At 45.9% G+C, this 12,491-nt stretch overlaps 1 protein-coding gene across 1 annotated transcript in view; it reads right to left on the bottom strand.

Moving 5' to 3' along the window:
* The window catches only part of LOC137780044 (adhesion G protein-coupled receptor A3), a 150,067-nt gene that overhangs the window by 99,529 nt on the left and 38,047 nt on the right, over positions 1 to 12,491 (bottom strand). Inside the window, exons 8-10 of the mRNA XM_068568367.1 lie at positions 4,682 to 4,846; positions 1,713 to 1,974; positions 659 to 808 (exon numbers count right to left, since the gene is read on the bottom strand). Coding sequence (XP_068424468.1) covers positions 659 to 808; positions 1,713 to 1,974; positions 4,682 to 4,846 — 577 coding nt within the window. The remainder of the gene's footprint in view (positions 1 to 658; positions 809 to 1,712; positions 1,975 to 4,681; positions 4,847 to 12,491) is intronic.

Below are 12,491 nucleotides of genomic sequence, written 5' to 3' on the forward strand. Positions count from 1 at the left end.
GATTAGCAGCTCCAATGGGGCCTAATCGCTTCCCTGGGATGGCAGTGCGCTATTTACTTACTGTACTTCTCATTGTTGCTTCATTCGACTGTTCTTTATTGGATGAATGAGGGTGGTCTCATTAGCATTATCTCAGGAATGATACAACTATAAGTATCTCCTCATAATATCACCTCCCGAGTGACCCATGATGAGTAATAGGCCAAGTAATAGATGATATTGATTCTTTTCACTGACTTGAGCTCAGTGGCCTTCGTATTCGCACAACCTGCCCTTCAGCGTGACGTAAAGCACCACCTTTCCTCCACCACCCCCCCCCCCCCTCAGATTGCCTCCAGCCACAAAAAAAATTGCGAAGCGAGGACGCTTGAGGTAAAACTCGGCTTGCTCAAAAAGAGATGCGTCTTCATGACCATAATCGCTATTCAGGTCCAACGCTGCGGTGGGCAGGAGGAAAAGCGTACAAGTTGAGAAGTTAAGCTGTCTGGAATCGATTGCCTGATCAAGGGTCCTTCTCTGTTTCGTTCAATTGGGGCCCCTGAGAAGCCGTCATTACCTCTGGTGGGGATGAACGCTTTTAAGCGATAAAGCTCAACAACTACAAAGCATTGCATCCAAACAGTTAGTGGCAGACTTTGGAAACACTGTCATGTCTTACGTCTCTGCGCTTCGCCACCAGCCTCGTCAGCCTCTCCACCAGGTGCGTGACAAAGATGACGTCCATGACGTCGGTGAAGTGCGCCGCCCTGCTGGTGAAGGCCACCAACTGCTGGCCTAAAGGCTGAGCGTTGGTGGTGTTGACGGTAATCTGGAAGACAAAGGGCAAACGTGCGGCAATAATTCAGAGAGGGTGACGATGTCTCTCCCCTACGCATTGTCAAATTCACACCATCATTAATATCCTGTGCTCGGGGGAGTGCGCGACATGGCCTCTCACACACACACACACACACACAAACAAAGCGAAGCAGAGGAAAGAAAGGTGAAGTGGAGATAATGTTGTCCGTACCGGTTACAAACACACTCATGTGCAGATTTGTTTAGGTGTTTTTAAGCTGAAATTTTGGTTTTCCATTAAGTTTGCTAAAAATGACATAATGTAGCTCCGGTGTGCTGGCCAGATTCTTATTTTTTTTAAATTGCCTTTTAAATGCTACACTGCATGTGCAACCGGTCATATGGTAACTCTGGCAATTTGGCCTTGTGTGCGTTGCTTAATTTGGCATGCAGCTAATTCCCCGGTCATCCCTGGCGATTTGAATGAAAAGCCAACTCCTGTCGTTCCTCACCCTGGAGAAAAAAAAAGGTGAATAGATGATGAACAAGTTGCTTTCCAAAGTAGTCATCTTATGGAACACGAGATGATCACACAGTCTCTCGTCACATGAAACAGCTTTGATAACAAAATAAATTCATAAATGATGAATCACTCTCTGTTATTAAATGCCATGCGTGTAGTTTTGAATTTGGAGGTGGTGCTGTATTCCCACGATACCGTAGAATGGAGCAGCTCGTCGCCTCGTCTCGAGGTGTGCAAATGCCTGCAGGCTACGGATGAATCACAGGAAGTGTTTGTTTCTGTGTATGACGTTCTCAAATCTTGCCGCGAACATGTCAAAGTCGACACGTTGAATATCGGCAGAATCAGAAGGGATTCACTGACAATGAAAACGAAGCGTAGAATAGACTCCCCGTCCCCCGTGAGTTGATACCTGTGTGAGCTCATGCAGCACGCGGGTCAGCTCACTGGCGTACAGGCACTGAGTGTAGTCCTCCTCGGCCCACCGCCCGGCGCGGTCGCAGTTCCGCCACGCCTTCTTCGCCTTATGGCCCGGGGGGCGGGGGGCGCTGCCACTGCTGCCGCTGCTGCTGCCACTACTGCTGCCACTGTTGCTGCCGCTGCCCGGGGCGGAGCCAAAGGTGGCGGGAGCGCAAGGCAGGAAGGCGAGGATGCCAGCCAAAGTCTTTGGCCACCTGCCACACAAGATATTAGTCAATGAAGCGAGTGTGGGAATTTTTACTCACAGCACCAGATGGCAATTTCATACTCCCTGTGCTCAGGAATTTATTAATTTGCATATTTGATTTACAGCTAGCTCTAATTACTTTGTGTTTTTTTTGGTGTTTTGTTTTTTTGCAGGAGACTGCAGATTCTGATACTTGATTGTGAAACAATGTGCTGTCTTGGTGATGACTTCTGACATAATTAACTTTATCAATCAACTTTATTGTGTTTCCACTTTGTGCACCAGAACTTAGAAACGGGGAGTACTCCACACCCCGTGTGTAATGTATTCTGTCGCTCTTACTAAGCGACTAGCATGTTAAAGATCAACCCCGATTATTTTATTGGGGTTCTATTGGGGTTCAGGTAGAGAATACTAATACTAAAAATGTTCTGTTGAAGGTAACAGAACATTTGTAGTTATAAATTGGGGTGTGTCGAGTAAAAGACATGGGAATTGTACTGCCAGGGATCTAATTTAATCGTGGGAAACGTAGGTTTTGGTTTTTGGAGCTCGAGTCCTACATCTTTATAAAAGCGAGCTACGTAATTGCCACGCATGGAACAAGAGAAGGATGTGTGTACGCAGAAAAAAAAATCTGCCACTGCCTGTTCCTTCCTGAAGGGGGAAAGTCCGCCTTAAAGAATAATTGTAAGTGGTGTTCGCATGGCCATGCAAAGTTCAATGAACTCCTCTGTAGCAAGAAATGAGACTTTGTCAATAATGTTGTCAAGAGCCAAGTCCTGGAGCGGCTCCGTTGACCAACCTGCGATGGGGTGGGCCAGGCCGCTTTTCACGGAGAAATGGAACATTTTCATTTTCCGGGTGATGCCTGTTAGTGTTTCAATAAAGTAAAGCTCATTTGAGTGTGAAAAGTCAGCCAAACATTCACACTCCACTACATTAGCCTCCATTTCCCAGATAATAAAAAAAACTGCAGGGTTTTTTTGGGGTTCGTTTCGTTGGCGCTGGTGCCGGTGGCTCCGCGGCCTCAGGAGAGAGTTGTTTTCCCCTCACATGTTGACCAATTTGTCCTGCAATCAGAGGAGAAACGAGAGTCCTGCGATTTTTGCGATTTTGTCCTGAAGGCGACGTCAAAACCCTGCTGCGGAGAAGAAGCTCAGGCAGCGCTTCTAATGGCAACACTTGTGACTTCATCTAAATGAAAATAAAGGAGCGCCGCCCTCAGGAGGCAGGTAATCTGTCCACGCTGCTCCCTCCACATTCATTTTTTCCCCTCCAGCTCTCTCTCTACCTCTCTCTCTCTCTCTCTCTCTACCTCTCCCTCTCTCTCTCTCTCTAACAGCGGCGGCAGCAGCAGCTACTTAGTAATAAATGGCGTTAATTTCGCCCCCACCAAAGCAGGAGGCTCATTTTCCAGCCCATTACTCCAATGCTCCAACAGAAACAAAGCCCCTGTGCTTGCTTGCGCTGGAGGTGGGCTGTAAAGTACGGCGGCTACAAAAGGAGTGTACACGACGGCAGCGGAGCCACAGGGGGCGAGCGGGTGAGAGAGTGTTTGCACAAGCACCAGGTTACAACGTGGTCACGAAGAGCGGAGGATGGGAAAACAGGAGAATAGATAAATGGAGGCCGAGGAGGTGTGCAGTTTTTGTTCCTCTTTTTTATGTGAAACCTGAGTCATGGGAACAAGTGACCTTTTTGTTTCTTTTCTATTTTCCTTTTTTTTTTACTGTCTCGAAGCTGAAATACATTGCGCCATAATGTTTGTGGGAGTTTTCATGTCACGTATCACAATTATAACGAACATCCATGAACTGTCCAGGCTCAGCTCTGGTCCTTTGCCAGTTGATGAGCCACATCTGGAGCGAGGCAGACCAGGTGTGGCAGATTGTTGTCAGGTGGCACAATAAGCAGCGGGACAGCAGCAAGAGGCAGACTTAAGTACCTCGACTGCACTGTACATGTAGAGATAATGGCAGAGAGAGTGAGTGCACTGATTACAGTCTTAATTTTTATACAGTGGGCTCCGTAATTAGGACTGGTGACTAAATTATAGTACACACTATTGCCTTATTTTGTTGGCGACCTCTTGGTCTCAGCTCTGAAAACCAACGATTACCGTCCGTTACCGCTAATTAAACTTAACTAGTTGGTAAATAAAAACGACACACTTATGGTTCAAGGATTTGCTGTATTAATGACCAGATGGATGGGCAGAACTATTGAACCAGCATGACGTGTGTATGCAGATATGCAGATAGATATGACATAGCCAGTGTCTAGCAAAATTAGCTTAACACAACAGAAGGGAAACAGCTGGACCTGATTCTGGCTCTGCCTCATGACACCTTATTCAAATTGCATGTCTTTTTTTATAATTTTGTATCATTATTTTTATGGAAACTTACATGTAAAGATGATACCTTGTGGTTGTATGGGGAGTTTTGCTGGTAGGGGGATATGGTAACTGGTATCTGGACTGACCACGCCAGCTGTTTTCCCCGTGTTATAGCTTTAAACATCATAGAGTGCTGCATGAGTTCTAGAGCCTGGAAATGTCTTCGTATGTTTGCACTTCTTTCTGTGGTTGGATGCCTGCAACATCTTTGGTTAACACAAGCTTAACCCTTTGAAAACCATTGGATGGGTATCTTGAGATAACCGTTCGTGAATAGTAAAGCTTCTGGTTCGTCGGCTGGGAGGTGACTCACCTGAAATCACCCTTGTTGTTTGTGATTCTGTCCGCGGGGCAGTAGGGCGCCGACGTTTCCAGAACAACAATCTCCATTTGCTGAGAAGCGTTGCCACGGGAACTGGTCACCAGGCACTCCCAGATGCCAGCGATGCCCACGTCGATGTTGGAGAGGATGACCTCACTGGAGGAGAACAGAGGCGTAAAGCTGTGAGCGTGACCGCACAGATTGTGTGTCTGAAGTACGTGGGGTGTGGGCGAGCATGTGTGTGTGTGTGTGTGTGTGTCTGTACGTGCATACGTGTGTGTGTGTGGGCGTGTGTGTGTGCGTGTCTGTCTGTCTGTCTGTCTGTCTGTCTGTGCGTGCGTGCGTACGTGTGTGTGTGTGGTGTGTGAGTGTGTGTGTCTGTAAATGCGTGCGTGTGCGTGTTGTCAATGTTCTTTCTATGAGCTTCAAATGGTCTTAAAAGGTTGGGACAACGTGCTGGATTAGGATGTGGTCTCGGGTTTGAAGTTAAATGTAGATTGAGGATTATTTTTGTGTAAAGTCTTGAATTTGAGGTGGTTTGGATTATCGTTGTCTTTGATTAGGCTAAGGATTCGAGTTAGGTGTGCATTGGGGAGGGTTAAGGGGAGGGCGACGCTGAAGGATTCTGCAGTCAGTGCAAGCAGCTCATCAGGACGGGACCACAGAAACGTGTGTGCACGCATCACAAATCCAATTCATATCGAGACCTCTGTGCATATATGAGTATGCAGCGGTTTAAACTGTTGCCTGTGACTCAAGATGATCATTACTCATGCTTATCTTTCCTACTTTGTCACAGTGATTCCTATCTCAATGGAAAAGGCCTGATTAAACAACGGATGGTGAAACAGTGACAATGAGCCAATGCAGGCCATTTGCCAAGGCGACTAATCTTGAGGATTTTACTCCTTATGAAAAGGAGAAAAAAAGAGGATAAAAGCTGCTGGAGATTGCTAAGCAACGGGCATTATCACCATGAAAATTCTGCCTCTTTGAGAAATGCCAACTGTTTATTTCCCCAAAAAATATTATCTTTGCGTCGTGTGTACTTGTGAGTTAATTAAGCCGCGTGTGTTTATAATGAAAAAAAAAACACAGTGTACCCACAAAACACCGTAACGAGCATTTAAACGAGAGCACGGGTAGAGCGCCAGTTGGAAAATGATAAAGTGACTGGTCGGACAAGAATCTGTAATCATTCAGGCTACAGATGATACAAGGCTGAGAGGCTCTCATGTGGAGAAGCAGTAATCCCAGAAAAACCTTTCTCACAGGATGTGAGAGAAATACTATTCAAAAACATGAAACGCCTTCGTTTGGTCCGCTTCTCTCTCTCCCTTCCCGTCTCTGTCTCAATATGCCTATGACTAGAACAATTATTAGACACGGGCCTGTCCCAGGATGCACCTGGTGAAAACTACATATCCATGCTGGCAGTCTGCATGTGACCATTGAAGAGAATTAGTGCACATGAAGGTAGCGAGAGGAGACAGTCATGACTCAAAACAATAATATTACTTGAGACTGCATTGCATTCTGGTCTATTGAGTGCAACACCATTGGTATCTCTACCTCCTCTACCATGAATTTCTACCCCTGTGTGACTTTTGATCATTAGATCCCAACAGGGCGTTGAGACAGAAGGCTTTGCTCTTTGATTGTGGCAGACACACACCTTTGTCCTTGAAGTTTTCGGCGTTTGACAAAACTTCACTGTTGTTATTTTTGCCTCATCTTCGTGTCATGCCACGTGGAGCGCATTTGGCAAAAATATCAACGAAAACAACAATTCTGAGGGACTACAGTCGCTTTGTAGCAGCTGTGTTTAAAAATTGAATGAAACAAATTAAAATTTCGGACTGATGACGGCGGCGCTAGATAAAAAGTTCGTACAGTTCTGCCCGTGGGAATCATAAATGTCAGAACCAAATTAAATGGGGATCTATTCAATAGTTCTTTAAATATTTCATGTCTGGATCAAAGTGGTGAAGCAAGCGACTGACATTGCCATCCCCAACTGAGAATGATACTGTTATTAATATTCCCATATATCTTTACTGCTCTTACAGGGCTATCAGTCTTAGTGGTAGTGAGTAAAATAACTGCTGTCGTTAAAGCTGGAGCGTTTCCGGGCACCACATTCCTTTTAGGAAATATTTCATTTTACTGCAGCGGGATCCGATAACCTATAACCAATAACGTTCCTCAAGGTGACACACTTATACGGTGGAAAACCTAAGCACATCACTAATCCACAACCTGAATGTTGGGGGGGTGCGGTGCTGTCAGTGTTGTGTATGAGGGGTGCGTTCATAAATACTTGTATTTATTGCTGTTCTCATCATTTCAGACAAAATGGCTTGTCGACTTGCAAAATACCGTCAGTCAAATGCGTTCATACTACACCTGGTGTTTTTAATACAATAAAGAGGTATCCCTAAAGAACTAAAGTCCCACTGTGCTTGGGTATGAGGAGTGAACTCCACTGTGCTTGTTTGGTCGGAGAAGAAGAGCGTAAATCATAGAACGCTGCCGACATCCCCCCGTACCGAACGGACCCAATTAATAAAATAAGTCCTGATTTCATCTTCTGTGTGTGTGTGTGTGTGTGTGTGTGTGTGTGTGTGTGTTATTCCGTGTGTGTATTGTCATTTGTTCTAAAAAAAAAAAAGAAGAACAAAAAGAGATTTTTACACCAGTCATTGAAGAGTTAGGAGCTTTTTGATGTATCGTCATCAAGACAGACTTTGACAGACTCTTGACACACTGCCCCCCTTTTCCACTGTGGAGTTGTAAAGTGTGGACGGGCTTTGAATTGAAAACTCTTTGGGCTCGGTCCAGCTGCCTGCATCTGTGCATAATGATATAAACATGACATGTTGCAAGGTAAAGTGGCTAATCTGCGCGGACCACGATAATTCATGGGGTTACCCCTCAAACTGGATCTCATTGTCACACAGGCTGATGATGATGATGACAACGAAGGCGACGGCAACGACAATGGTAGGAAATGGCAGTTTGCGTCGATGTCAAAATGTTGCACATGAAGCTTAATGTTAACCTGATTCCATTTTCGGATGACAGCGTTCACACAGATGGAAGCTCTGGGAGATCAAATCATTCTCTTTCGGCTTTTGGATTTTTCGGATGAGGGAAAAACAAAATGCAAAATTAATGAATGATGACTCAAACATCCTTCCTTGCCGTTGCATGTGCATTGACGCATCACCACCTCCTGTCGCTCAGCGGAATATTGTGAAACAATCGGCAGCGGTTGTGTGGGTGTGCCAGACTCAATGGGGGCCCACACGTTGAGAAACTGCTTCACAGGGAGCAGTTTCAACCTTTGAGTAAACTGCTGTTCAGTTTGCATGGATTCACTTTGGTGTTCCAGCCTCATTCTACAAATGCATCGCTTCACCATCCTCACCAAGGGACCAGAAACTAGTGAAAATGAGACAGTGGAGGCGGGCATCCAGAAACAAGCTGAGAGCGATGGGAGAGGCCACGTGTGACACGCTGCCCGCTCTGGTGCTGCTCAAATGGGCGGCGGCTGGCACAGGAAACGAAACTTGTGGATATTTACTGACGTTTATGGTCTATATCTATGTTGCTTGTTTGTTTAGCTATGAGCTGACTTTTTTTTTTTAAGTTGACTGTTTTTATTTTTGTCTGGTTTCATTTTTCTTGTTTTTTACTTTTTATTTTGTGTTTTCAACACATCTGAGCCATCCTTGACATCCAAATAAACAAACATTATCAAACAAATAGCAAACAATCAGAACAATACCATTAGTATTAGTAGTCTAAGTGTGAGTATAAACTCTAACACATCCATGAACACCACACCAACAAATGCCTATTCACAACCATCCACATCCACACACACAACCACACAAAATTAAATAAATAACCAAAGAAAAGTTGGGCTTATTTTTGATATTATTATTATATACTTGATATTATTATACATTTTTATAATTTACTTCAAGACAAGCATTTTCTATTGTAGTGTTTGCAGTGGGCAAATGACACTTAACATATGCAATCACATTTGCTGATAAACTCTGACGTCCTTCCAAGTCATCAAAGAGCCCCGGGTGTGCGAATCTTTGTATTATCGATTAAATTCAAGAAGCTCGGTTTGAGCAGAACATTTGTTTTTTTTAAAGCCGGCACAATAGTTGTCCTTTTACAGTGCGTGACCAAAAAAAACAGATTGATTCTACTTTTTTATGGATGCTGACGATGATGATGCAGAGGATGCTGACGATGGTGGTGCGGTAGGTAGTTTGCATGTGTACTTGCCGCTGTGTGATTCAGGCGTGTGTGACAGAGCTGCTGCACTTGTCCCTTCTCAACTATGAACAGTGTGCAGAGGCGACAGTTACATCATCGCTGAACATGGGCCAACTGTCTAAATGCTGGGAAACACACCGGGAGACTCCCCCCCCCGCCCCTCAACACCCTCTCACCTCTCCTCTTCTGCGACTCCCTACCGAGTCCCTCCCTTACGGACGGAAGGCAAATCCTACCGCAGCCTGATCACAAACGGTACGGCTGAACTGCTGCGCCCTGACAAAACAAGGAGAGCCGAGGGAAAGCGTTCCATCAGCAGCCGGTCCAGCTTACAGAACAGAAAAGGTCACCCTCACGTGTGAAGAAAAAAGGCTCGGCTGTGCGAAGAGCAGTAGGGCAGGGGCCCGCATGAGCCGCACACAGAGCCGCTGACCTACATCCCCGGCAACACTGCACCATTGTGGAGCGGCTCCCCGGGGACTCATTAGGGAGCGTTTATGCTCGCACACCAATATTTAACAATTAGTTTACATAATGTGGTCTATATGAGATTGGGAACTTTCAATCTGTCACAATTGTCCCCAAAAAGCCAGGACATTTTCGTTGGTGAATTTGTGTTCTTGGGAGGATAGGGGTGTTGGCGCCTCTTAGAACTGTGGTTCTCAACCTTTTTTTTTAGTAAGGTACCCCCTGTGGAATTTTCTTTTCAGGCAAATGCCCGCTGACCAGTGCAAAGCATTTTTGGTTGAAAAAAACAATGTAATACACAGCGCTGTGCCACCAGTCTCTGATTTAATATCGAATATATACAATTCAGTTTAAGAACTTAGACTTACATTGTTTAATATTGATTAAATAACAATTTTTAAAGTGTTTTTTTGTTTTTTTATGCTGACTTTAAATATCTATTTTTACCCCCTGTGGTGCCTTCAAGTACCCACGGGGGTTCCAGTACCCCCATTTCAGAACTACTGCTCCTTACTCCTCTAAAGTTTCACACTTTTAAACTTAGAATGTAGGTAGAATGTATCAATATTTGGGCAGAAATCCCACCGATACCCTGACTTCTTTGCATCGGAGCAGCGTCCATATCATATCATATTAACCCACTCTCTCCGAGACTCTGCAGCATATTATCAAAGGCTGTTGAATCACTTACAGTTCGCCATGTCGTTGTTAAGATTCAACCAGTGTAACTACGAGCTTATATTTGTCTTAGCTGACTGAAACTGGCAGCGCGGTAAAAGGGATGAACCCGGAGGTAAAATTGCATACATGTGGACATGATCAAATTTGGTCTCCTTGGCAACTGGTGTTGCAAAGGAGCTTGAAAACCGGCCGCTAAATTCGTGGCAGAAAACTGAGGGGAAATGAAAACAAAACACAAAACTGCAACAGGCAGGGATTTAAAGGAAAGCGTAGTAGAATGCAAGAACAGAGGAAAGATATGTGGGTTGAATTTAATCAAATTACAGTTTATATTTGTAAGCAGGAGCAGAGATTTAAAAAAAACAACACAAAACCAGGAGGAGAGCTTTGGAGAGATCACCAGCAGAGGCACGGAGGATGTGGGCAGAGAGAGACGTTTCCCTTCTTCCTCTGCCTTCAGTGATACTACCAAACCAGGTTCGTAGTTTTGTGCAAGATTAGCCTGATTAAAAATGGAGAGGATTAAGTAAGATACATCCAAAAAGTCTGCCGTAGCTAGCTGCAGGGCTCTGAAATGTTTGATTAATGAAACATGAATCACTGGCTGGTCCCATGGCTGCCGCGCGCATAGCTAATACTGTGAGTTTGGCTTGACACCATTACTCAGCAGGAGTCTGGCCCGCATCGCGGAGCTATCGGGCCTCATGAGGCCTCCACCCCCTTTCCCCATCCCCGATTCTGCTCACTGAGAGCAACGTAAACGGATCAGCTTATCGGCCCACCTGCGCCAGAAAATAAGAGGCTGTCACGATACGGTGAGGAAAACACAGTACAATACAAAAAGCTGCGAACAAACAGAGAAAAACAAAAATGTCCCGGCACCGCGGCGGTTTCGGTGAGCAAAGATCACGTGATGTTTTTCGCAGCGTCCACGCTGGCCGTTTGCCCGATGCAGCCTAAAGCGGGATAAGCGGAATTCAGCTGAGAAAACACCCGCAGAGCATTTTGGGTTTCACCTTCACAGAGGTCACTCCGCTGAAGCTCTGGCATCTCCGCTCGCGTTGCTGCAGTGCCGTGCGACAAATCCAGACGAGGGCTTTAAGCCACGCGCCAAATCCTGTGTATTCAGTCTTTCCCCTCCGATGGGGCATGCGGGGCGAGGCTGACTGACTCGGAGGACATCCATCCAAGGTGAACGGCATCAACGCGGGCTGTAGCGGCGAACGCGACGCCCGCTGCGGCTAAATAAGCACTGGCGGCGTCTGGCGCGTCAAAGGTCGAGGCATTAGTTACGTGTCGGACCAGTGAGATCACGGGACTTTAATTCCCTCCTTGCACGTTTCTGTCAGCGCCGCAATTTAAGACGGAGCTCAGGGTTGAAGGGTGAAGTTCAGCCGAAGCACGGCACCATGTTTTTGTTGGAGCGAGCTCCGCTGCACACTCATCAGCGATGGAAATGATGTCGGCTCCTTGCGCCTTTCTCTCGACGGGAGGGAGGCGTTTTAGGTGCCAAGAGCAACATGACCTGAATGGGTTGCCACTTGGGGGGAGAGCGATGGGTAATTGCAAGCGGGGCCCCTAATCAGAATGTGAGCAACGAGAAATTCATCACGTGCCGTTGGGACGCCGGGCGAGAGAAGTAGAGTCAACTTTGTGTGTGCGGGGGGAGGGGAAGCAGTACAGCTTGTGCTGATAGCACCGAGGAAGCAGAAGGCTGGAACGGGAGCTTGCAGTGGGTACACAACCAACACACAAGGCCAGTTGCATAAGGAGTTTCACTCCGAGTACAATGACACCGGACCCATGGACTTCACACTGAAATCTCACCACTGTTGCCTTCGATCTCCTACTTGACAACATACGTAACGTGTGAAACAGAGCGAGTGATATTCAGAATATGTACGTGGTTTATGGTATCCAGTCAAAAACGATGCGTTACACCTGCATTCAAAGTTGCATCAATTCATTTTTCAGCAACATTCACGTAAGTCACATATTATGGCCACAACGAGTTGATATGGGGAATTTGTTTTCAGACGTGAAGTAATGTTATTGTTTGTTTTAAAGTGGGTTTGTGTCAAAGTCAAGTATTCACTCTTTTAGCTCTGCTTTTGTTCTTCACCACCTCACCAGGGAAACCTCTGGCTCCCTCGCAGATAAGTGTTCACCAGCGAGTCCCCAACATCGTTTTGCTGGGCAGGTGGAGGGAAGTTATTTCAATCTGAGTGTATTTGCTAAAAGAAGCGGCCACGTGGAGCTGAGGGGAACCGCTGAGTCAGGTGAGGGTTATTTGTTGGCTCGAACTGCTTCACCTTACAAACACAATCCTTCCAATATTATTGATGAGTGCAGC

Source organism: Clinocottus analis, unplaced genomic scaffold, assembly GCF_023055335.1.
Source record: "Clinocottus analis isolate CAN_PGR_092001 unplaced genomic scaffold, fCliAna1.0.p SCAF_8, whole genome shotgun sequence".
NCBI lineage: Eukaryota > Metazoa > Chordata > Actinopteri > Perciformes > Cottidae > Clinocottus > Clinocottus analis.